Source organism: Balaenoptera acutorostrata, chromosome 19, assembly GCF_949987535.1.
Source record: "Balaenoptera acutorostrata chromosome 19, mBalAcu1.1, whole genome shotgun sequence".
In the NCBI taxonomy this organism is placed as follows: Eukaryota; Metazoa; Chordata; class Mammalia; order Artiodactyla; family Balaenopteridae; genus Balaenoptera; species Balaenoptera acutorostrata.
The window spans coordinates 19,393,609-19,419,696 of NC_080082.1; the positions used below are offsets into that span (position 1 = coordinate 19,393,609).

Consider the following 26,088-nt stretch of genomic DNA (forward strand, 5'->3'; position numbering starts at 1 on the left):
TATCACCAAACCAATAAAACAGTCCCATTACCTAGAGGAAGTACAAATATTGTGAAAAAAACCTGAAATGAACTGACCTTAGTTCGAACAATACTATGTCACTTCCCTATTTGGGGGCTTTAATTATACTGTTTTCTCTCATTACAGCTGCCATTAATTTATAGATGAGCTATAGTCAGGAAAGAATCTTGTAGCTTAGCTTCAGTAAGAGAAAGAAGAGAGAAGAAAGTATCACTAGCATCTAAGCACTGACTTTTATTAAACAGCAGGCCATTCACATTCACAAAACTTACATGAAGAAAGTTAATTTGTGATCTCCATTATTTTCACAAATTTGTCAAAATATATTTTTCATTTGCCACTAGTTAATTTACTTACCCAAATCACTTTTTCGGGCTATGACAGTGTCACAGTGGGGACAGTGAAATTTGGCCACATTTTCTGTGTGCTTCTGTAAAATGTGCATCTTCATGGTACCACTTTGGGTAAACCGTGCATGACAAATATAACATTCATAAGGTTTTTCCCCTTAAAAGGAAATACAAAATGAACAACTTAGATGAAATAACTGAATACTATCATATAATTGGAGGGTAATCCAGGTGGCAGATGTGCTAATCCACAGAGAATCTACAGCTCTTAATTTAGGAAGGATGAGGCTCAGGCCCACTGCCTGGCTCATGCCTATCTTTAGAGATGGAAAAGAAGTCCCAAACTATGGCCACCACCTCTGCTTTGCCCAGCTCTGCCACGGAGTCCTTCACATTTTAGTAAGAGTAGTTCCTACAGCAGTACTTACCTTTGGGGGAAAGCAGACGGGATGACAGGAGGACCTGCAAGATTTTCTTTTTAGGAAAAGAGAGTACTTTGGAAAACTGACGAGTTGGGTTACTTACGTAACCTACCCAGACTTCTTCTAACAGTGAAAACTTTCCATTCTCCAACGTATATTCAGAGCAATGAATTCCAAAGATATGCCAGAGAAGCATTTGTCAATTATATACTACTCTCATGCCAGCTTCCATTTGTGTAACTAATAGGGGCATGTGGTGGTTCACAGGGTCCCACAGGATCCACTAAAAAGCGGTTCATTAATATGAGGAAGGGAGAAGTCCTACCTGAATGGGTTCTCATGTGCCTTTTCAGCTTGTATGTGTCCCTGCTGGCATAACTGCATAAGCTGCACTGGAAAGGACGCTCTCCAGTGTGAGAGCGAATGTGACGTTTTAATTTGCTGACCTGAAACACAAAAGCAACCGAACCTCTTAAACTTTCGTTAACATAGACTGTGACATGAATACTGTGGGTCAGGCACAAAAGCTTATTTTTTGGACACTGCAGTTCATAATACAGAAGAAGTCTAAAAGATAGTATTTCTTCCTCCTCATTATTTGTAACTGTTGCCTCTCAAATCCCTATCATAATCCAAGGGAAGAGGGTAAAATGGATATGGGCATAGATGAGTCAAGATGGGCTATTATTACCTGTTAGGCTGGGTGATAGGTACATGGGGGTGTATTATACTAGTCTATCTACTTCTATATATGTTTGAAATTTTCCATAATAGTTTTAAAATAATCCATGCTTATTTATGGATCAATTTTCTAACAAATTTTGAATCCAAGTTAATAAATGCATTTTAATTCCCTTAAGTCTCTCTTCCTATCATCAGCACTTCCCTGAGAGGCCAGGCGCCAGGGGCCTCTCACCTTCCTCACTATGGACTTATGCTTTTCATCTTTTATTAAGTACCTTTCCAACAAAACAGTGACTTTCAAACTTGACTCTAAGAAGTGTTTTGAACACTAATGTTTCCTTTGAAAATTTTAAAAAGTGTTCCAATTTTTACATTAAAATCTCCCTGTACTTCTAAGTGCTATATAGTAAAATTCCACACACTGTAAGGCTAAAGAATGGTCCCAACAGCATTACTGAATAATTCTCTTTCCAAAACTTGCCTATTTATCATATATTAAATTCCTATATACACAGGGATCTATTCTTTTTCAACAAACTATTTGTTTATTCCTGCTCCAATATCACACTGTCTTCATTTACCATATAGTTTTCAAACAGCCGATAGCACAAGCCCCTCATTCTTTTTCTTGTTTTTTAAAATTTATTCATTTATTTATGGCTGCGTTGGGTCTTCATTGCTGCGTGCGGGCTTTCTCTAGTTGGGGCGAGTGGGGGCTACTCTTCGTTGCGGTGTGCAGACTTCTCATTGCGGTGGCTTCTCTTGTGGAGCACGGGCTCTATGTGCGCAGGCTTCAGTAGTTGCGGCACGTGGGCTCAGTAGTTGTGGCTCACAGGCTCTATAGCGCAGGCTCAGTAGTTGTGGCGCGTGGGCTTAGTTGCTCCATGGCATGTGGGATCTCCCCGGACCAGGGCTCAAACCCGTGTCCCCTGCATTGGCAGGCGGATTCTTAACCACTGAGCCACCAGGGAAGCCCAAGCCCCTCACTCGTTTTTCAAAATTTTCTTAGTCATTCATATTTACTCTTCCAGTTGAAATTTAGAATCAACCTAAAATGTGTATTTATTTATGTCCTTTGGAAAATTTTGAGACGTTTTCTTCTTACAGGTAGGTATCAGATGTTTTTTGCTGTTCAGTTTATCCCTAGGTCATTTTATTGCTGTTAGGGTTTGAACCTGTTCCCTACTATTGATATTGTATAAAATAAGTCACTGATTCTTTTGTATTTATCTTGGATCTGACCACCCAAATGAACTCTTACTGCTTTAGGTTTTTCAGCCAATACTCTTGAATTTTCTATGTAAGCAAATATGTCTGCAAGACATGACAGTTTTGTCTTTCCATTTATAATTCATTTATTATTTTATACTATTAGCTAGGATTTCCAATACAATGTTGAAATGGTAACGGTAGGAATGGAAATCTTGTACCAAAGTTTAATGGGAATACTTCCAGTGTTTCAGAGTTAATTAGGCTGCGTTTACTATAGGTTTCCAGTATATACTCCTTATAATAATTTTTTTTTTTTTTTTGGCTGCATTGGGTCTTCGTTGCTGCGCGGGCTTTCTCTAGTTGCAGCGAGCAGGGGCTGCTCCTTGTTGCAGTGTGCGGCCTTAGCTGCTCCATGGCATGTGGGATCTCCCCGGACCAGGGCCTGAACCAGTGATCCCTGCATTGGCAGGCAGATTCTTAACCACTGTGCCACCAGGAAAGTCCCTAAAGATATTTTTTTCTACTCTTGACTTGCTAGAACTCTAAACAGTAATAAGTATTAAATTTTATGATTTTTCAATAATCTATAGAAATGATATGGTTTTTCTTTAATCTCTCAGTGTAGTACACACCAATAATATCCTAATGCTGAATTATTCTTGCATTTTAGATACATTCTATTTAGTAATCACTTATTTTAAAATCTATTACCAAATTTGGTTTGTTAATTCACTTAGAATTTTGGCTTTTCTGTGAGAAACAGAAACAGTTTTCTTTTTGGAAGTATCCTTATCCAGTTTTGGTAACAGGGTAGCCTCAAATAATAAAGGTGATATATATATATATATATATATATATATATATATATATATATATATATATATACACACACACACACATACACATACACACATATACATACACACACACACACACACACACATACATATAAAGAAAGAAAGCAACCAAGCAAGCAAGCAAGCTAGTTAGCTAGCTAGCTGCTGGGCCTTAGTTGCAGCACGTAGGATCTTAGTTGCGGCACATAGGACCTTCATTGTGGCACGAAGGATCTTTTAGTTGCAGCATGCGGGATCTTTTAGTTGAGGCATGTGGGATCTAGTTCCCTCACTAGGGATGGAGCCCGGGCCCCCCTGCATTGGGAGCGCATAATCTTAGCCACTGGAGCACTAGGGAAGTCCCTAAAATCTTCCATTTTGAAGTGCTCTTGGTATAGTTACTCATTTCTTTGAAGTTTGGTAGAACTTGCCTGTAATAATATGTGGATTAGTGCTTTTTTTTAAGATGATTTTTAAATAATTAATTAATTATATTTTGGCTGCGTTGGGTCTTCGTTGCTGCACGTGGGCTTTCTCTAATTGTGGCAAGCGGGGGCTACTCTTCGTTGTGGTGCGCGGGCTTCTCATTGCGGTGGCTTCTCTTATTGCAGAGCATGGGCTCTACATGCGCAGGCTTCAGTAGTTGCAGCACACGGGCTCAGTAGTTGCAGCACGTGGGCTCTAGAGTTCGCAGGCTTCAATAGTTGTGGCGTGTGGGCTCTAAAGCGCAGGCTCAGTAGTTGTGGTGCATGGGCATAGTTGCTCCGAGGCATGTGGGGTTGTGGTGGGGTCTTCCTGAACCAGGGCTCGAACCTGTGTCCCCTGCATTGGTAGGCAGGTTCTTAACCACTGTGCCACCAGGGAAGTTCCTACTGCTCCTTTTTGTTTTTGTTTTTGTTTTTGGTTGCAGGTCTTAGTTGCGGCATGCATGTGGGATCTAGTTCCCTGACCAGGGATCGAACCTGGGTCCCCTGCACTGGGAGCGCTGAGCCTTATCCACCACGCCACCAGGGAAGTCCCGTTAGTGCTCTTTTTTAAATGGGAAAACCTTTCACACTGATTACAGGTTTTTTTTTTTTTGGTGGTGGGGAGGGAGAGTTGGGAGTGCAGTAATCTAGCAAGATTTTCTATCTTGTATTAAGTCAGTATGAGGACAGTTCATACTGGAATCATGATCTTCTTCAGAGAGGACCCAACAAGGAGCTGAATACTCACTTCTACACTGGCGTAATCGCACATGGAACACTTAAATGGCTTCTCATGGGTGTGTTTGTAACGACGATGCCGCACCAATTCTCCACTAGTCACAAAGGCCATGTCGCAGTCTGGGCACTTGTGAGGACGAGTACCTAGAGAAAGGAGGGTATAACAGAAAGACAAGATCAAGGGCACAGTTAATTACAGAGTTCAATGTGTGACACAACTGCTACATGAGGTTGGACCCTGGTCATCTCATCAACCCTCGCTGAGAGTAGCTCCAAAAGCTATGGGTGAGCCCAGCTGACTTTACAACACTAACCCCAAAATATTAGAAACACATGCCAAACATTTAGTTTCTCTTAATTATCCATTTGAGTATGCTGCCTTTGAATACAAAATATTTTTTATCCCTATTTTGTGAATATTCTGGTCACTATGGATTAAAGGTTAATAGAAACACCATTCTGTTTCAACCCTTCTAAAAAATATACAACATCTTTAAACCTCAATTTTTATCAAGTACAGGCCACAGAATTAATAGTTATTTTACTCAAGATCCTTTTGCACATCAAATCTTACTGTTATTATGATTATACATATAGGGCCATTGGGCTGTCCATATTGACCCACTTTTTCTTTAAAAAAAAATACAAATATAATAACACGTTTTCTATATAAATTTGGTTTGATAAGGTATTCTAGAGATTTATCAAAGGCTTTATAAAGTAATATTGCCTTTTATGTTATGTGATTTAAACAGATCATTTTCAAACATCAATATCTAATATTCTGTGATCTGAAAGTCAAATCATGGAATATTTAAATATTTTTATGAACTAATAATATACCCTCTATATTTCTTGTTTTGTTTTTTCTTTCACTGAGATAATCTTACCATTTTTAATATGTCTTCCCATAGTAGCCCCATAACATAACATTACTTTAGTAGATCTTCTCTAGCCACTTTATATTCTGAACACTGCACTGAAAATATCATGCCCAGGTAATAATGATCATGAGGAGATAAAGCTGACAGTAGAACACAGTGCTACCTTCATAGGTTATTATTTAGAAACTAGGGACTATCTGTAATTGTGGGCTGTGGGTAAGGGGTGAACAGCAAGGTAATCTCAAACACCAAAATCAAAGGAAGGCTACTTTTGAGAATGGAATTAAGAAGAGCCATAATGTAATGAATGGGTCCAGCCATCTGCAGAAATGATTCTCCCAGAGACTGAGAAAATACTGGAGAGGGAAATGTGATTGGATATTGATAGTAACTAGAAAATTCCAAAGAATGTTCATTTGCTCAATTTGCTTCTTTAGTACCACTGAGGATTAAGAGTGAAGGACAGAGTTCTTATCTATGAAAAATGTATAGTCTGGTGGTACAAATAGGTTAAGTAAAACAATGACTAACAAGAGAAGGAAAGCAACATCCATTTCTATTAGGACGAGGTAAGTTGAAAACAAAGAATTTCCAATGTTTACCTAGTATTATTTAGGGGAGAGAAAGAGGCTTGCCTCTGGTAGACATAAGCATGGCAAAGAAGTGGACACTGCTGTGGGACAGAAGTTTTCATCGGGTTGACCCACATGACTGCCTATGTCCCTCTGTTCAAGGTCCATGGCTCACCAAGTCACCCTTCAATTGCTACAGCATCCTGACACAGGCAAGGGCGCCCCCTAGAATGCAATACGACTGCATCTAGAAAATAAAAAGGTATATTCCTCGGCATAAACTGATTTTCTGATATGAATCTGACTCTTGAGGGTTTGGTTAGTATGAATTAGTCCTGCCAAATCATTCCTGAATAACCAGACAGACTGAATTTCTTATTTTCAAAGCTGAGGACTAGACCATGACATGCAGTGCCCACATCAAGGCACTCCCGTTCTGGAAAGTCCTATAATGGGGCCAGCTGCTTTCATCTAGTCTTATGCCCTTTCCCTAGGATTTCAAACTACCAAATAAAACATATTATTATCAAGTGTCTGGGTAGAAACTAGGTAGTTGGTGAAAAATGACCAAGTCACATTAGCAAATATACTAATGCACAGCGTACTGCTCATTGGCCAATCCCTACTTGATCACATTTATCAGACAACCAGCACATCAAATAAAAAACAAGAATCATCATATAAAACGAGGTGGAGAATCTGGATAGAGGAAAGCTATTCTGCATGAAGAACTAGGTGAAAGAAGTTTCTATTAGCACTTGCAGCCAAATGCCAACACCGAAAGTATAAAGAGCCCAGAAGAGAGTCTAAAGAGAGCTTTAGCCCATAGTCTCTCCTCTTTAGTGACCCCAGAACCTGACCACAGCCAACATGAAGCTAATATTAGAGTATTAAGTATGTGTGAACCATGAATGAATAAATGTTTGAATTGCTGGAATGGTGACTTAAATTTTCCATTCTGGGATTATGAATTATCTTCTTCGAGGTAAAACAACCAGAAACCATAGTTTTTACAAAGGTAGGATTTCACTTCTATTTCTTTTTTTTTTTTTTTTTTTTTTAATTTTTATTTATTTATTTATGGCTGTGTTGGGTCTTTGTTTCTGTGTGAGGGCTTTCTCTAGTTGTGGCAAGCGGGGGCCACTCTTCATCGCGGTGCGCGGGCCTCTCACTATCGCGGCCTCTCTTGTTGCGGAGCACAGGCTCCAAACGCGCAGGCTCAGTAATTGTGACTCACGGGCCCAGTTGCTCCGCGGCATGTGGGATCTTCCCAGACCAGGGCTCGAACCCGTGTCCCCTGCATTGGCAGGCAGATTCTCAACCACTGCGCCACCAGGGAAGCCCCTTCACTTCTATTTCTAATGGTCTTCCTCATAGTGCCTGGCAATTACTGCCTGGGAATTTAGGGGGCGTTAGTTTTTGTCATTGTTGTTAAAACCTTAGCAACACAGTGGTGATACCTTTGGGAAATATTATAGGTTAACTACCAGAGAAAATCTTTTTCTCAATCACCATCCTTATAAAATTTAGATTATTTTCCACTGAACTTTCTTTACATTTGCCTATAACTAAGTCCATCTGCTTACAATAAATCAAGATCACAAAGAGGGTACCATAAGAAAGAACAAAAAAATCTTCCCACTCTTATTTCCACTGGAATCAGCTTAGATGATATTTAAAACCCAAGTTTAAACCTTTGCTATGCTGTAGCCCCCAACATTCTTAACCAGCACCCACCTGTGTGTGTGTTAAGGTGATTCCTCAGAAGGGTGACTGTCCTGAATGCCCTGCCACAGAGATGGCACTTGTGTGGTCTCTCATCAGTGTGACTTTTCATGTGCCGATCCAAATTTGAACGCCGTGGACATGTGTAACTGCAAAGCTCACACTGGAATGTCTTCTTTACACCTACGTGCAAAATAAAACACTTACTTGTTGCAGGGTTTCAAAGTGTTAAGATTAATCCTAATCTTAAACTTCCACAAATATATTTCATTAGCCTTTTATAACTAAAGCCAACTAAGTCACACTGAGTTATAATTATCTCATGCCACTAATAGATTTACTTCGTTCTCTTCAGGACTTAAAAAGTACTCAATCTGGAAAAACTTCTTTTAGACTGGCTTAAAAAGACTGGTGCCCACATCACAATCTTTAAAATAAATCCATTTAATGTAAAATAACCTGCATAGACACTGTGTTACGTGCTTTATCCCAAAAAGGTTGTATGAGAGTATAATGGATAAACTCATTTTACCTTTCTTTTTAATTTTTGTTGGTTTTGGAGGCTTCATGTTACCAACCACTTTCTCTGCGTTAACCTCTGACAGCAGACCCTCCTGCTGCTCTTCCTCAAAATCGTACACAGACACATCCACATCTTTGCCCTCCTCCGTGTAACGCAGTTTGCTCTTTTTGGTTTTCTTTGTTTTTTTGGCGGGTGGTTGATAGTCTGGGTCTTTTTGCCAACTAGGATCTTCCTGAGGTGGAAGTTCCCCTTGCTCTAGCGTCTCCACCTCTCCATTGGCCCCCACTTTTACCACTTGAAACCCTTCAGGCAAAGGTAAGGTGTGACATATCATGGGTTCACTTTCTGCAAGGCCCTCTTTAGACACTTCATTCTCATAAGCCCCCTGAAGTTCTTCTACTGAAGTGGTAGCAACAGGTACAGTCACAGGAACGGGTACTTGCACAAGCTGAAGCTCTCCTATGTTTATAGGCTGTTCCTCCATATTTACAACCTGCAAGGTTATAATCTGGGTATCGTCTACAGCAGCCTCTGCTTCTGGAGCAACTGCACCCTCCATTACTTCAGTCTTCATCTGAAGAAGGGTAGGATCCAGCTGTTCCATCATTACCATCTGTACACTGCTATTGACATCCTGGACCACCTCACCCCCATCAGTCTGGTTCTGGGGTAGGTGGCAAGTGTCCTCTTCTTGGCCCCCTTCCCGGCGTCTCTGGTAAGTCTTTCTCTCCTTTCCTTTAATGAAAGTTTCAGACTCTTCCACAATGGCTTCAACCGCCTCACCTTCCATTTCCCCTTCCTTTATTAAGGGAGAACACAGATTATTATATAAAATAAAATTTGTCTAATTGAAAACATACACATTTTAAACAAAAAAGACCCCTGATGAATGAATTAGGCACCAGTGGTTGTTAATATTACAAAAAGACACAACAGATATTATTTACCTCCTGATGGAAGAATGGAATACCACCTATGAAGCAGTCTTGTCAAACAAAACAAAAAAATCTGAAACGAATCAAGCCTCTAGATCCAACTACCAATTAACAGGAAACTGGTGACAGATGATATTAAATTACACTACAGGGATGAAATTCATGAAATTCAGACTGAAGGAAACTGCAGGAATAACTACCCAGTTTCTTCTGCAAATAAATCACCAGGAGAAAAAAAAATGGGAAGGGTAGAGGGAGAACTTACAGATCAGTGGTTCTCAACCTGGGGTGACTATGCCTCCAAGAGACATCTGGCAAGGCCTGGACACGTTTCTGGTTGTCACTACTGCGGCAGGTGTGCTACCAGTATCTTGTAGATGGCTCTGGCAGAGGCCAGAGATGTTACTAAACATCCTGCTATGCACAGGTCAGTCCTCCACAACAAAGAATTATTGGTCCCCAAATGTCAATAGTGCAGAGGTTGAGACACTCTGATACAGACAAAAGAGGCCTAAGAGATACAGCAATCACACTGTATGGATCTTGCCTGGATTCTGATTCAAACCAACAAATGGTTTTTAAAAATGCCACGAGGACTTCCCTGGTGGCACAGTGCATAAGAATCCACCTGCCAATGCAGGGGACACAGGTTTGATCCCTGGTCTGGGAAGATCCCACATGCCACGGAGCAACTAAGCCCGTGCACCACAACTACTGAGCCTGTGCTCTAGAGCCCGCGTGCCACAGCTACTGAAGCCCATGCGCTTAGAGCCATAACAGAAGCCACCGCAAGGAGAAGCCTGCGCACCACAACGAAGAGTAGCTCCCGCTCACCACAACTAGAGAAAGCTCACACGCAGCCACACAGCCAAAAAAAGATCCAACACAGCCAAAAATAAATACAATTAAATCTTTTTTTTTTTTTTTTTTTTAAAGGGACTTCCCTGGTGGCACAGTGGTTAAGAGTCCGCCTGCCAATGCAGGGGACATGGGTTCAAGCCCTGGTCCGGGAAGATCCCACATGCAACGGAGCAACTAAGCCTGTGCGCCACAACTACTGAGCCTACGCTCTAGAGCCTGCGCTCCGCAACAAGAAGCCCGCGCACCACAACAAAGAGTAGCCCCCGCTCGTAGCAACGAAGACCCAACGCGGCCAAAAATAAAGAAATAAATTTATTAAAAAAAAAAAAAGCCACAAGACAATGAGATTCAACTCTGACTGGATATTTGATATTAAAGAGTTATTCACAAAACTGGTTTAAATCTTACACATTTCTTATATCTGGCAGAGGACCTCACTGTTTTTAGCTAAATTCTCCCTTAGAAAACAAGCCACCAGAGTTTTTTTTGGAGTCAAAATCAGAACTTGGATCCAGACTCCAATGGTCCTGCTTGTAGCTACACACACCGCTACCTCCTGCCTCACACCATCAACTTGACATTCATGTATCTCTCTTGTCTATAAGACCATGAGTTCCTTGAGGACAGAGACCATGAAAACAAGTAGTTTTTACTCTTGAGCACTATGCCCAGGTTGGTAAGAACACAATAAATGCTAACTGAATATATAATAGAAAACAGGAAAAAAAAAATCAGTTTTTTTCTGATTCACAGTTTCTGGCTCTTATGTCTTGTGAGTGCTGAGAGTACCCAGATACCTAAGAATAAAATGAATTTGATCAATTATTTAATTCATATCAATAATGTGACTTAACAAAACTGACAAATATATAAAAGGTTAATTCAAGATTAAAACTTAAAGTGTTTTGTATTCTTGCCCTCGTCTCAAACAAAGCTTTTGCTACTTCTATTAGAGACACGTTTCTTCAATTCAGGTACCTTAACACTATCCATACTAGCAGTCAGAGAAGGCTCCCTAAGTCAGGACCACCTGTAAAGCAGTACAAAGACTAAGACTATGCAGGCCTGGTCCTGCATTCTAGGAGTTACTGTCTAACAAAAAAGACAGAATAGGTACAATGGCTCAAGGTAAAAGTGGTAAGTTTGGAGAACCCTACATAACCAGGTGTGAGATCAAGATGGGCAGGATATTTAAAGACAGCATGGTGTATGTGCACACACACAAATTTTGCAGGGGAGGGGGTCCCTACGTAGAAAAAATATATGATGGAATTGGTTATGAGAAAGAATAAAAGAGTTAAAGAATAAAAGACTTAAAAAGCACAGGAGAGAGGAAAGGGTATAAAGAGATAGGAGAAAGATGTACTGGTTGTGACCATAGATTGGACGGTCTTGAATGACAAAATATTAAGACTATACTCGGGCTTCCCTGGTAGCGCAGTGGTTGAGAATCTGCCTGCCAATGCAGGGGACACGGGTTCGAGCCCTGGTCCGGGAGGATCCCACATGCCGCGGAGCAACTGGGCCTGTGAGCCACAACTACTGAGCCTGCGCGTCTGGAGCCTGCTCTCCGCAACAAGAGAGGCTGCGATAGTGAGAGGCCCACGCACCGCGATGAAGAGTGGCCCCCGCTTGCCACAACTAGAGAAAGCCCTCGCACAGAAATGAAGACCCAACACAGCCAAAAATAAATTAAGTTGAAGCAGCCCAGAGACATAATCACCACTTTAAAAAAAAAAAAAAAAAAAAGACTATACTCATTTGGTTGTCAATGGGAAATCATATATGCTTTCTTTCTTTCCTTTTTTAAATTTTATTTATTTTATTTTTGGCCACACTGGGTCTTTGTTGCTGCGTGTGGGCTTTTCTCTAGTTGCAGCGAGTGGAGGCTACTCTTCATTGCGGTGCACGGGCTTCTCATGGCGGTGGCTTCTCTTGTTGCAGAGCACGGGCTCCAGGCATGCGGGCTTCAGTAGTTGTGGCGCACGGGCTTAGTTGCTCCGCGGCATGTGGGATCTTCCCGGACCAGGGCTCGAACCCGTGTCGCCTGCACTGGCAGGGGGATTCTTAACCACTGTGCCACCAGGGAAGTCCCACATATGCTTTCTGAGCAGGGGAAATTAAGATTTACTTGGTTCATAAAGTGCTTGATTTCTTCAACAAAGTGTATCCGTATTTTTGCAAAAGGGAAAGATGCATGATACATATAACGCCCTCTGGCTTTCAAGGCCCCTCAGTATCTGATCCCAGATAACCTATTCAGATTCATGACTTGTTGGCCTTTAGCCATTACTTTTCCCTGAATGTGTCTGCTGATAAAACAACCACACTATTATGCACTTAAAATTTTTCTCAAAATGATCCATTTCCCCAGTTGGCTTGTTAAAGCTCTTTGAGGGCAAAAGCCAGGCTTGAAGCAACCTACATATTTGGAGAGATTCAGCAAACCTCACCATCTGCATGGAACAAAAACCAAGGCTAATGGAAAACCTTGTGGGTTGTTGGGTTGTCCTGATTTGTTCTGCCATTACCTGCTTTCATTAGTCCCTTATTCTCAACAACCAAGAGTATACTATTGATACAATGCTCAATGCAAAGATCTCTTACTATCTGTTCCATTAACAGTGAGGACAAATATAACAAAATGCTACCGCAGAACATGAGGGTCAAGGGACATTTGTGAAGTGCTTTATAATTTGCCTGTAAATAAAAAATGTCTGAGCATCAATGTGCTAGCATTTTTATAAGATCTTATTTATATTTCTGATCACGAAAGACTACTTCAGCCATGATCATAACTATAATTACTTTTATATAACCAATACTGTTCAGATGGGTTATTCTCAGGACAGGAATGTTCTATACTGGCACTATCCAATAGAAATATAATGGAAGCCACAAAAGTGAGCCACATACGTACCATTAAAAAATTTCCAGGGACTTCCCTGGTAGTACAGTGGTTAAGAATCCGCCTGCCAATACAGGGGACACGCGTTTGATCCCTGGTCCGGGAAGATCCCACATGCTGTGGAGCAACTAAGCCCGTGCACCACAACTACTGAGCCTGCACTCTAGAGCCTGCGAGCCGCAACTACTGAGCCCGCGTGCCACAACTACTGAAGCCCACGCGCCTAGAGCCCGCGCTCCTCAACAAGAGAAACCACTGCAATGAGAAGCCCACGCACCACAATGGAGAGTAGCCCCTGCTCGCCACAACTAGAGAAAGCCTATAAGCAGCAACAAAGACCCAACACAGCCAAAAATAAAGACAAATTTAAAAAAATAAATAAATAAAAATAAAAATTTCCAGTAGCCATGTTTAAAAAGTAAAGAAACAGGTGAAATTAACTTTAGCAATCTATTTTATTTAACCCAGTATGTCCAAAATATTATCATTTCAAGATGAAATCAATATAAAAAATTGAGATATTGTATATTCTTTCTTCATAAGCCTCTGAAATCTGGTATATATTTTATAGTACACCTAAATCTGAACTAGTCACACTGTAAGTTCTCAACAGCCACATGTGGTTAAGGGCTACAGTATTGGACAGCACGGTTTATACCTCTGTTATTCAAAGTATGATCTGAGGACCAGCAGCATTGGCTTAACCTTGGAACTTGTTAGAAACACAGAACTTCAGGCTCCACCCTTGACCCACAGAATCAGAATTTGCAATTTAATAGATCCCTAAGTGGTGTCATATATTAAAGTTTGAGATGTACTACTTTATACCATTACTCTTCTCACATTTTTTTAAAAAGCATTTTCCAGGCCATGAAGGTCTCTGAAATTAGTACCCCAGCAAAGATGATAACTTCAATGTTGGAGTTAGGAACAGAGAAAAAGCCCCATCCACCTTGGAAACATTCTTGGAAAAGTATCAAAGGACAAAGAACAAAAAATTCACAAGCTGTAAATGCTAATGCTAGCCCTGCCACAGAATCACTACATAATCCCAGGCTATTGAGATATCCTCAATAATAAAACCGGTAGAGGGACCATCCTGGTGGCGCAGTGGTTAAGAATCCGCCTTCCAATGCAGGGGATGTGGGTTCGATCCCTGGTCAGGGAACTAGATCCCACATGCATGCTGCAACTAAGAGTTCGCACACCACAACTCAGGAGCCCGTGAGCCACAACTGAGGAGTCTGAGAGCCTCAACTAAGTAGCCCGCCTGCCAAAACTAAGACCTGGTGCAACCAAAATAAATTAAAAAAAAAAAAAACAAAAAACAGTGGAGGAAAAACTAATCTCTGAGTTCTGTGAGATTTTGTAGCACACAACAATTTGAAGAACACAGAAAAATCCATGTTGTCTCTGCCATGAATTTGAGAACTTAAAATATTAGAAATTGCTTTTAATAACCAAGTACAACCTAAAAGAGGTTACAGAATTATAAACCAGGTGAAAAAGAATTGGTACAAAGGAGTACAAATTGAAACCAACTGTGCTGCCAGGGAGGTGAGCTGACAAGAGTGTTCTCACTGTGAAAAAACACATGGCATAAGGTCCATGAACATCAGCATCTGTTCAGGGTCTTAAAGCAGTAGGTTCTATTTTCACAAAGAAAAATCAGACACAAAGTAGCAAGCCACCAGCCTGGCCCACACACTGCTTGGAAATCCCTGCCAGCAGTGCATCCCTTCCAGCAGTGGATCCTTCTACTTAACTTCCTCCAAGGAAAAGGAGTCTATGAATCAGTAACAAACTTAATAGCCTGGACCAGGTCGCTATCCTCACTCTCTGGGGCCTGTACTCTCCTAGCTGTGTCACCCCATTAGCGGTTCTGATCCATCCCTTTCCTCCCTCTATGGACTCAGCTGTGTGTCCTGCTTTCCACTCAGTTTCTCTTGAGTCTCTCATGTTCTCTGCCTCTCTCCTTGCTTGAGTCAGGCATGCTTTCTAGGTTTTGTCAAATCTTTTTGTGGACCAACGCCATTAAAAACGGGTTTTTACATTAACTTCTGGACACAACATTTTCAGATTATTAAAGCATACTAGCCTATTTATAGAAGTCTGAAAAATGAAGCACATATAAAATTTTTTTAAAAAGTTGTTCGCAATTCCTATACCTAGAGATAATCACCTAGTATACTTTGGTGCTGTTTTCTGAGTTTTTTTCCTCTTATGGATATGTATTTTTAAATATAGATGAGATCGTGTATATGGCTCTGCTCTTATCTTAAGAACCTGTCCTTGCCCTATCTAGCCCTCTGTGGTCCCTGTGCTTGGTCTACAAGCACCATTCACCAGGAACCACACCAGCCAACCCAAAGGCCTCCCCCTCATCCTCAAACTCAGTTTCTTTGGCATATAACAGTATGAAACTCATACTCCTCCTTCATCAGCCTTTCTTCTCCCTTGGCTTCCCCTGTCTCTGAGAGCTCCTCCACCAGCCGCTCTGAGCACATCCAGGCTCTGTTCCCTTCTCCGTAGCCATTCCGTTCACTAGCCTTTTTACTTCAGCTGTCTCCACCCAAATCCACAAGCGCAATCCCCCAGTTTCACTGCCTAAAGGATCTCTCTCATGTGAGTGTTTGGCTGTCACCTTCAACTCAATGGCATTGGATAAGGAATAAAGAAACCTGGGGAATTTCCTGGCGGTCCAGTGGTTAGGACTCAGCGCTTTCACTGCTGTGGCCTGGATTCGATTCCTGGTGGGGCAACTAAAATCCCGCAAGCTGTGAGGTGCAGCTTAAAAAAAAAAAAGAAAAGAAAGAAACCTAGATTCTAATCCTTAATCCAACCAAATGAGCTTGGCACATGGGTTAGTCCTCTGGGCTGCAGTAGCACACAAAAAATGGAACTCTGAAGACCAGATCCTTCCTGTATTCTTTACCATCTTGGTGAAAAACTGAAGCTTAGGAACACTTTTTAAAAAATCATTCTATCAACTTATGGGTAGAAGATGGGGCAGGAGGAGGTTCCCTCAGACTGAGGCAGAGTGAAACTGGCACATGGGGGTGAGGGAGCTGGAAGAGAGGAAACTGGTATTTGAGCACCACCCTGCCCTTGCTCACCACTATTCTCTCACTGTGAAAAAAACACATGCTGACTGGTTGAGTGGGAGGATACCAAGGCCCCCGAGGTCAAGGCCCCTGAGGTCTGCCTATGCTCCTACACTACCAGCCTGGCCTGAATCCTAGGGGAACCTGCTGGATCAGCCCTCCCCCTCTTGCCTGTCAGCTCTATATTGCTCAGATCTTTTTATCTTAAAACTCCCCTTAACCCCTCTTGACAATTTAGCATCTGCCATCTCCGTATTCCCCCACACTCAACCTCACACTAGCTGTCTCTATACCTTTACTTCTCTTCCATGCCTCAGTTCACCAGTCTGGTTTCTGTTCCCCAATACTCTACTGAACTGCTCTGAAGCCAGCAATGGCCCTTAACTGGTAAATCCAAAGGAGACTTTTCTGTCCTTATCTGACTTGACCTCTCTGTGGAATTCAGCATCCTATTCTAGGCTTTATCCCAGAATTATGCCAGACCATCAGAAAGCTGGGTATACTTGGGTCACATGGTCTTATCCCCTACAGAACTTGCTTTTACCAAGTTTTGTTTTAGCATTATGCCCTTGGCTTACACTAAAGTATACCTGGGAGAAATTTCATTTGGAGTTACATGCTTAGAAAAGCTTTGCTTCAACTAAGGAATTTTTTTCTTCCATTGTGAGACCTATGTAACAGGATCATGTTACCATTACTTTAGCTGGCCACACCCTAATAAATCTTTTTCCTCTCAAACTATGTAGTAATCTTTTATTCTAATTTGTATTTTCTGGGGTTTTGACTTTATATCATTTACCATTTGTATTTTCTATACATTTCTTCAAATTCTTTGTGGAACAAGATGAGCTATAAATAAACTTGAAATTGTATACACATATATATTTAATAGAAAATACAGAAAAACATAGAAATACAAAGTTGTAACAATCTTTAACATAACCTCAATTCAAAATTTGAAGACCTATTTGAAGATCACAAAACTCTTCCAGGAGGCATAAAAGACCTCACTAAACAGGGACACTACTATCTATATCCATGATCAGAAAGGCCAAACATTGTAAAGATGTTAATTATTTCTAGTTCATTTAATCTTCAAAATCTCTGAAAAATAAACAAGATATTGAGGATAGCAATAAAATTTCTGAAAAATGAACGCTACTTTTTTTTTTTTTGGCCGCATTGGGTCTTCGTTGCTGTGTGCTGGCTTTCTCTAGTTGCAGCGAGCTGGGGCTACTCTTCGTTACGGTGCACGGGATTCTCATTGCGGTGGCTTCTCTTGCTGTGGGGCACGGGCCTAGTTGCTCCACGGCATGTGGGATCTTCCTGGACCAGGGCTCGAACCAGCGCTGCCTGCATTGGCAGGCGGATTCTTTAACCACTGCACCAAGGAAGTCCCCAGAAGGCCATTTTTTATTTCCAAATATTAACACAGTATAAAGCCACAATAAGTAATACAGTATAGTACCGTCACTATCACAGCCAGCCAATGTAAACAGAGAATCCAGAAAAAACTCCTAGCATATAAAAAGTTGTCAGTTTAAAATTAGTGGGGGAGGTCTTTCCTGGTGGCGCAGTGGTTAAGAATCCACCTGCCAATGCAGGGGATACGGGTTCGAGCCCTGGCCCGGGAAGATCCCACATGCCGCGGAGCAACTAAGCCTGTGCGCCGCAACTACTGAGCCTGTGCTCAAGAGCCCACAAGCTGCAACTACTGAGCCCGTATGCCACAATTACTGAAGCCCGCGTGCCTGGAGTCCGTGCTCCACAAGAGAAGCCACGACAGTGAGAAGCCCACACACTGCAATGAAGAGAGTAGCCCCACTCACCGCAACTAGAGAAAGCCCATGCACAGCAACGATGACCCAACACAGCCAAAAATAAATAAATAAATAAATAAATAAATAAATAAAGTTTTAAAAAACAACAACAACAAAAAAATAAAATTAGTGGGGGAAAGAGGATTATTTGATAAAAGGTACCAGAAAGCGCTTCCCTGGTGGCGCAGTGGTTGAGAATCTGCCTGCCAATGCAGGGGACACAGGTTCGAGCCCTGGTCTGGGAAGATCCCACATGCCGCGGAGCGACTAGGCCCGTGAGCCACAATTGCTGAGCCTGCGCGTCTGGAGCCTGTGCTCCGCAACAAGAGAGGCCGCGATGGTGAGAGGCCCGCACACCGCGATGAAGAGTGGCCCCCGCTTGCCACAACTAGAGAAAGCCCTCACACAGAAACGAAGACCCAACACAGCCATAAATTTAAAAAAAAAAAAAAAAAAAAGGTACCAGAAAAACTATAAATACTTGGAAAACAATGAGTTATAGCTTTAATCCATCTGGAATATATTCTGTTGTCAGAGATAAGGAGAGACGTTAACAAAAACACAAAAAAGACATGGGAGTTCCCAGGCGGTCCAGTGGTTAGGACTCCGCTGCCACTGCCAAGGGCCCAGGTTCAATCTCTGGTCAGGGAACTGGGATCCCACAAGCCACACGGCCACACACACACAAAAAAAGACAAATCCAAACACCAAACTTGAAATAAGATATAGGTGAGTGACCTTCTGATCTCAGAATAAGGAAGGCTTTGTGTTTAGATTTCTAAATAATAGAAGAGCCTAGAGGAAACTGTTGAAATTTTGACCACCTTAAAGTAAAAATAAATAATTTTTTTTGTAAAAACAAAAACATGTTGAATAAAATGGCCAACAAGAAAATATATTTGCAGCATATTATGACAAAGGATTAATACTAATATCCTTATTATATAAGTAATTGTAAATTTTTAAAAAAATTTTCTTTATTTTATTTTCAGCTGCATTGGTTCTTCATTGCTGTACACGGGCTTTTCCTCTAGTTGAGGCGAGCGGGGACTACTCTTTGTTGCGGTGCATGGGCTTCTCATTGCAGTGGCTTCTCTTGCTGCAGAGCACCGGCTCTAGGCATGCGGGTTTCAGTAGTTGTGGTGCCTGGGCTCAGTAGTTGTGGCTCGAGGGTTCTGGAGCGCAGGCTCAGTAGTTGTGGCACACGGGCTTAGCTGCTCCGCGGCACGTGGGATCTTCCCGGACCAGGGCTTGAACCCATGTCCCCCGTATTGGCAGGCGGATTCTTAACCACTGTGCCACCAGGGAAGTCCCCAGTAATTGTAAATTTTATAAGAAAAAGACAAATACCAAAAGAGAAAGCTGGGAAAAGGACACAAGTAGATCATTCAAAGAAATACAAAGGGCAGATGAGTAAGAAAAAAAAAAAACAAAAAACAACCAAATCTCCTAAACATTAAGAGGAATACAAATTAAAATAATGTGACAGCATTTTACCTCTATTAAACTGTTAAGGCTGTTTTAAAGGATAACTCCCAATGTTGGTCAAGGTGCAGTGAAATGAGCGAGGTAACTCACAGATACAGAGAACAATCTAGTGGTTGCCAGAGAGGAGGTGAGTTGAGGGGGATGGGCAAAAAAGGTGAAGGGGACTAGAGGTACAAACTACCAGTTATAAAATAAATGTTATAAAATAAATGTTACAGAGAATAAAAAATATTAACTTTGTATGATATGCAATCTAAAAAACTATCGAATCACTATGTTGCACATCTGAAACTAATATAATGTTGTAGGTAAACTATACTTCAATGAAAAAATCCAAAAAAAACAGCAAGGTAACTGGTGATATGAATCAAGAATTTTTTAAATATTCAAATTACTGTGATCCAATAATTCCACTTCAGACTTTATGCCCAGAAATAATCAGAGGACTTCCCTGGTGGCTCAGTGGCTAAGAATCCGCCTGCCAATGCAAGAGACACGGGTTCGAGCCCTGGCCGGGAAGATCCCACATGTCACGGATCAAGTAAGTCCATGTGCCACAACTACTGAGCCTGCGCTCTTAAAGCCCACGAGCTACAACTACTGAGCCCGCGTGCCACAACTACTGAAGCCCACATGCTTAGAGCCCGTGCTCCGCAACAAGAGAAGCCACTGCAATGAGAAGTTCACACACCGCAACAAAGAGTAGTCCCCGCTCACCACAACTAGAGAAAGCCCGTGCGCAGCAACGAAGACCCAACACAGCCAAAACTAAATATTAAAAAAATAAATAAATTTAAAAAAAAAGAAATAATCAGAGATGAACACGAAGATTATAAGGACATTATTAATCAGAGTGAATAATTATAAACAACCTAAAAGTACAACCACAGGGGAATAGTTAAATTTGGTAAATGATAATACATCCACGAAACAATATTATGCAGATATTAAAAATCATGTTTTAATATAATCCTTATATGAGGAAAATGCTTGTTTCATAGCTAAAAAAAAACGGGGTGGGCAACAGGAGAAACAGAATGGAATAGTCATTAAGAGCTTAGGCTTTCCAACCAGAGACCTGCATTCCAATTCTGGTTCTTCTACTTACTAGCAGTGTGGCCTGGAGTGAGACATGCTACCCTTCTGTGCCTCAGTACCCTTTCCTACAAAACAAAGATAATAACCGTATCCATTTCACTGGCTGTCATAAAGATTAAATAAAACAATGCAGGCAGAGCCTGGCTACTGTGCTCCTCTGTATCCTTATAGGTCACCCCAGAAGGCAATGAACACATGTTAGCTTAACATATGACCTTTCTGTTTCTTAGAATTCTAATCACAAACCTTGGATAAATTTTCCCCACAAAAATGACTTCTCTGTAAACTACCAATTATCTGCAGAATGAAGGTAGCAACCAGTTGACAGAATCTGGTAACTGATCAAATCCAGGAATGAAAGAGAAAAAGAGCCAAAAAGGAACAAAACAGCCTCCCAGGCTGGTCTATCTTACTATAGTAAGTCTGTCCAGCATATTGCTGCCAGACTAAATCTTCCTGAAATGCGGCAGAAAAACTCATGAGGATTGAGGGTTACTCAATCAACTCCGAACTCTTTGGCTTCGATCCCAGAGTTCTGTATGACTTGTTACCATCCTTTCGACCCATCCAACCTCACCTTTGGGGTATCTCCCGCACAAGAGCCTACTGTCTTGTCCCCGCCAGGTCAAGTTATCCCCTACTCAAAGTCTTCTCAACCTTGACCAGTGCAGACTGAACTGTAATTTATTTGTTTCATTTTTGTTATTTTGTTTGTCTGTAATATACTGTTCTATGTATCTGTCTTTTCCCCTAATAGACTATTAGCTCGTTAAGGGCAGGAACTATGCCTTTTACTTCTGAATACTCTACAGCAATGAACACAAAAACAGTGTTAGGTAAGCAGCAGACATTCAATACTGGTGTCACTGTCATATGAAACATGTATAAATGGTTCCTGCACATGACAAAAGCAGGAAGAGAACATGGAAAAACAAAACCTTGTTTGTATGCTACGTGGAAGCTTAACTATATGAATTTATGTCCTTTATTGCTATGTTTGTATCATTTCTCAAATAGAAAATAATAAGTCTTAACAACACAAGTATAGGTTTAAGATTTTAAAAATCCTGCCACAAAAATAAAAGCTAATTGTGAATACACTAATTTTTGAAGATGTTAAGACTTAGTAATTTATCACCTGATTATGTGGCTAGATAGCAAATGTGTCAGGTTATTTCTCAAAGGAAAACAACCAAAATAACCTTTCATACTCACTAGTTCACAGTTTAGTCATTTGGGGACACTGCTTATTATAAAATATATGTGTACTAAGAATAACACATGTGCATTGAGAATAAGACAGTAGAGAAGGACAATTTCCAGAAGTCTGCTTTATAAATAAAATCACCAAAACTTTTTAATACACTTTTTTTTTTTTTTTTGTGGCTGTGTTGGGTCTTCGTTTCTGTGCAAGGGCTTCCTCTAGTTGCGGCAAGCGGGGGCCACTCTTCATCGCGGTGTGCGGGCCTCTCACTATCGTGGCCTCCCTTGTTGCGGAGCACAGGCTCCAGATGCGCAGGCTCAGTAGTTGTGGCTCACGGGCTTAGTTGCTCCGTGGCATGTGGGATCTTCCCAGACCAGGGCTCGAACCCGTGTCCCCCGCATTAGCAGGCAGACTCTCAACCACTGCGCCACCAGGGAAGCCCTAATACATTATTGTTGTTCTCTACCGGGACAACAGATAGCTAAAACCCCAACTTATTTCCTGGAGCAGATCAGAAGACTGTCTACACTCTTGGCAAGAAAGAGCAGCCCCAACTCCCCACTGAGATTCCATAAGCCACAGCAATTCTGAAATAGCCTAACATGGAGGTCACCTAACAACTTGCCTTCAGACTGCTCAATACAAAACATCAGACATCATTAGAAGGCAGAGGAGAGAGGAGACACCTTGTAGCTTTCTCTTTTCTACATCTTTAAATTAGAAGAATGTTTTTACCCAGGAGACAGAAAAACCTAGTCCAGTATTCTGACTGCAGAGGATGCTAAGTGCCATTAGGACAAGGGAAAAAAAAAGGAATTACAAATAAGTAACCAGTTTCTCCTGAGAATGAAAGGAAAAGCTGACTTTTATTAGATGCAGAACACTAGTCAAAAATAACAAAAATTATTTACCCTTTTGGAACAAAAGTTAGGTTTAAAAAGTCAAATAAAATAACCATTTTACTCTACTATTCCTGAAAATATATACATCATCATCTTATCTGAGAACTTAAGATAACTCAAAGCAAAGTATCATGCTGATTAATACTGAGTACCAGGAAAGTTGCAGACTACCGTAAAGAATGGAGAGGAGCTGAGTGGAAAGGATGACTCAGTCTGAGAAGCAGAAAAACATTAGCGAACATTTACTTCAGGGTGACTGGAAGCGGAAGCAGCCTTTATCTGAAGTTAGCACTCACCTACTCAGTCACATGTACACCTTTCTCTTCCCTGTTGTGTGCCATTAACTTTAATAAGAACAGATGGGGCATTTGGGGGAGGGGGGAGAAGTAATTAAAAGGGAAATAAAATTGTATCTCTTTTAAGTAAAAAAGGTTAAGAGCACCCCAGTTTTTAACCCACCTTCTCCCCATTTGTTAATATTAAAAGGTGCAGTGAAAGCAAAACAATGATTCTAACAGCTACTTGAAAATATCTATTTATGGAGAGCTTTGAATCTAGGAAATAAGGAAATACATACATACTAATAAAATATTTGTCACTGCAACATTAATTCAACAATATGGTGAAACAACCATAGGAGGTGAAAGAGTTCTTTTGCTACAAAGAATAAGAAGTGCTAAACCAATAGTAATTCTTTTATCAAAAGGCACCTGATGCTGGGTACACAGAAATGAATTTCCCTTTTAATTACTTGGAAAAAAAAGTCCTAACTGCACAGGGCTTGGTTCTCAGACATCTCCTCAGCTGACAGGGAGACAAAGAGAACAAACAAGAGTTATATAGTGTGTGCTATAACAGAGGTTAACACATACTTCCCACCACCCTGGCAAAAAGGATAGCTTAAGCTGGTGAAGGAGGGCTTTAACGAGAGGAATTGCTAAAGGTGGATCTTAAAGGATAAAATAGACCTTGACAGGCGAACTACAGTAGAGAGGAACATTCTAGCAGAGGAAACAGTAAGTGGGAAAAACTTAAATATGTATGGAATTAGACAAACTTTGTGCAAAAAAAAATCAAATGGACCTGTATTAAACCACCTCATTTATTATTGTGACCTGGTTTCAGAGGTCATGTTCTAGGCCCTCATTAAGGGTACCCTGTTTATTTCACTTATTGGACATTTATATGTGAAACAGAAGACAAAGCTTATCTGGCAGTCAGCATCCTAGTGCCACAGCATGGATCGGAGGCTGCCTCCCAGGCACGAGCTATCCCTCTCTGCTTTCTACACCCTGAATGACACTTTTCCTGGCATACAGCAACCTAATGCCTCATTTCTCCTTGTTCTCCCAAGGGTGACTATGTTAGAGACCACCAGGTCCCTCCTTGCCCTGCTCCAGGCCCATAATCCTGAAAGCAGCTCAGAGTTAAGACTGTCTTTAGAGTGCTCCTACAGTGTTTCACCACTGAGAACATGAGAAAGGTTGGGGATGTACAGCAAGTATCACCTTGAATAAATAACTATGTTATAAAAAGGAATAAATTACACACATACAGTGTAAAATATACAGTACACCTATGGATTGGGGGCAGGTTCTACCTGAGCAGTGGTTCCCAAACCTGGTTGGTGTCAAAATCACCTGGTGAGCTTTAAAATGCACAGATCCCAGAGATTCTGATTCAGTAGGTCTGGGGTGGGACACCCCTTATTTCAAAAGGTCCCAAGGTAATTCTGATATAGAATGTCTGCTGACTATGGCTTTGAAGTGACTACTGACCTATTGATAGAACACAACAGTTATGCACCCTAAATGCAAGTCGACATAAATCAAAACCACTCAAATACCCGTAGTTTTCTACTATTAGAATTTTTGGTTCATTCTTTACAACAAAGAATCATTTCGTTTATTTATTTGGAATAATAAAAAAAAAAGCCTTATCTCAAAACTAATATGATTCCCATATAAGCAAATAATGGAATGTATGACTCAAGAAGGAAGTTCTGGGCTTCCCTGGTGGCGCAGTGGTTGAGAGTCTGCCTGCCAATGCAGGGGACCCGGGTTCGAGCCCTGGTCTGGGAAGATCCCAAATGCCGCGGAGCAACTGGGCCCGTGAGCCACAACTACTGAGCCTGCGCGTCTGGAGCCTGTGCTCCGCAACAAGAGAGGCCCCGACAGTGAGAGGCCCGCGCATCGCGATGAAGAGTGGCCCCCGCTCGCCGCAACTGGAGAAAGCCCTCGCACAGAAACGAAGACCCAACACAGCCATAAATAATAAATTAATTAAAAAAAAAAAAAACCAAACCAAAACAAAACAGCATTTAAAAAAAAAAAAAAGGAAGTTCTAAAATTTCACTTCTATTGTGGGTAGCATCGATATCAAAAGATCTCTCTAGATGGTATGGACAAGCTCAACATACAACAAAAGGAAAAAGGGGGAAAGAAAAAGAGAAATGGACACACATAATGGAGTGAATTCATGGTTTTACAGTGTGTGTCAGTGACCATGTGGCCACTGCTCCAGGGTCTCTATAACCCAGTACTCACTCCTGAAGGCTACTTTGTAGAAACAAGACCATTTTATTTGGTAAATGGGGTCTCCTATAAGGTCAAGGTTAAATCAGAAGTCAACAGCTTAAACAATGCCTGTACCAAAGGCATAATAATAGCAATAATAAGTGGCAATATACTGCCTTTGAATAAAGATCAAGAAACACTTAATATGAAAAAAATACAGAGAGACATCCTTAGTGAGTAAATAGTACAGCATAAAATATGAATAATAGTTAAAGTGTTGTTTAACAGAACAAAGAAATCTGAAAAACAGAAAAAGGCTATACACGCATAGGAACACAGAGAAGTTTAAACAATAAAAGAAACAAAATGCTACTTTGAACTAATGTTAGGTTATAAAAACAAGTAATCTGTCAACTTGGTTACTCCTGAGAAATATGGAAACAAATAGAGGAAAAAAAGAAATATAAAACGTAAAACAGATAGCTAGTGGGAAGCAGCCACAGCACAGGGAGATCAGCTCCGTGCTTTATGACCACCTAGAGGGGTGAGATAGGGAGGGTGGGAGGGAGACACAAGAGGGAAGAGATATGGTAACATATGTATATATATATAACTGATTCACTTTGTTATAAAGCAGAAACTAACACACCATTGTAAAGCAATTATACTCTAATAAAGATGTTAAAAGTATATATATATAGACAAAAGCTTAATCAAGAAGTTGGGGGGAAATTTATATATTTACAAATACTCAAAACACAAGACAAAAGAAGAATCAAAGGCTTTGTCTGCCAAGGAGCCGTAAAGAAAAAAATGTA

General features: G+C 41.0%; 1 protein-coding gene across 3 annotated transcripts in view; it reads right to left on the reverse strand.

The window, feature by feature from the left end:
- CTCF (CCCTC-binding factor) overlaps nt 1–26,088 on the reverse strand; it is a 49,844-nt gene that overhangs the window by 11,097 nt on the left and 12,659 nt on the right. For all 3 annotated transcript variants that reach the window (XM_057533864.1, XM_057533862.1, XM_057533863.1), the window contains 5 exons: nt 8,444–9,233; nt 7,924–8,094; nt 4,741–4,874; nt 1,119–1,239; nt 379–528 (listed from right to left, as the gene is read on the reverse strand). In XM_057533864.1, coding sequence (XP_057389847.1) covers nt 379–528; nt 1,119–1,239; nt 4,741–4,874; nt 7,924–8,094; nt 8,444–9,224 — 1,357 coding nt within the window. In that variant the 5' untranslated portion in view covers nt 9,225–9,233. The remainder of the gene's footprint in view (nt 1–378; nt 529–1,118; nt 1,240–4,740; nt 4,875–7,923; nt 8,095–8,443; nt 9,234–26,088) is intronic.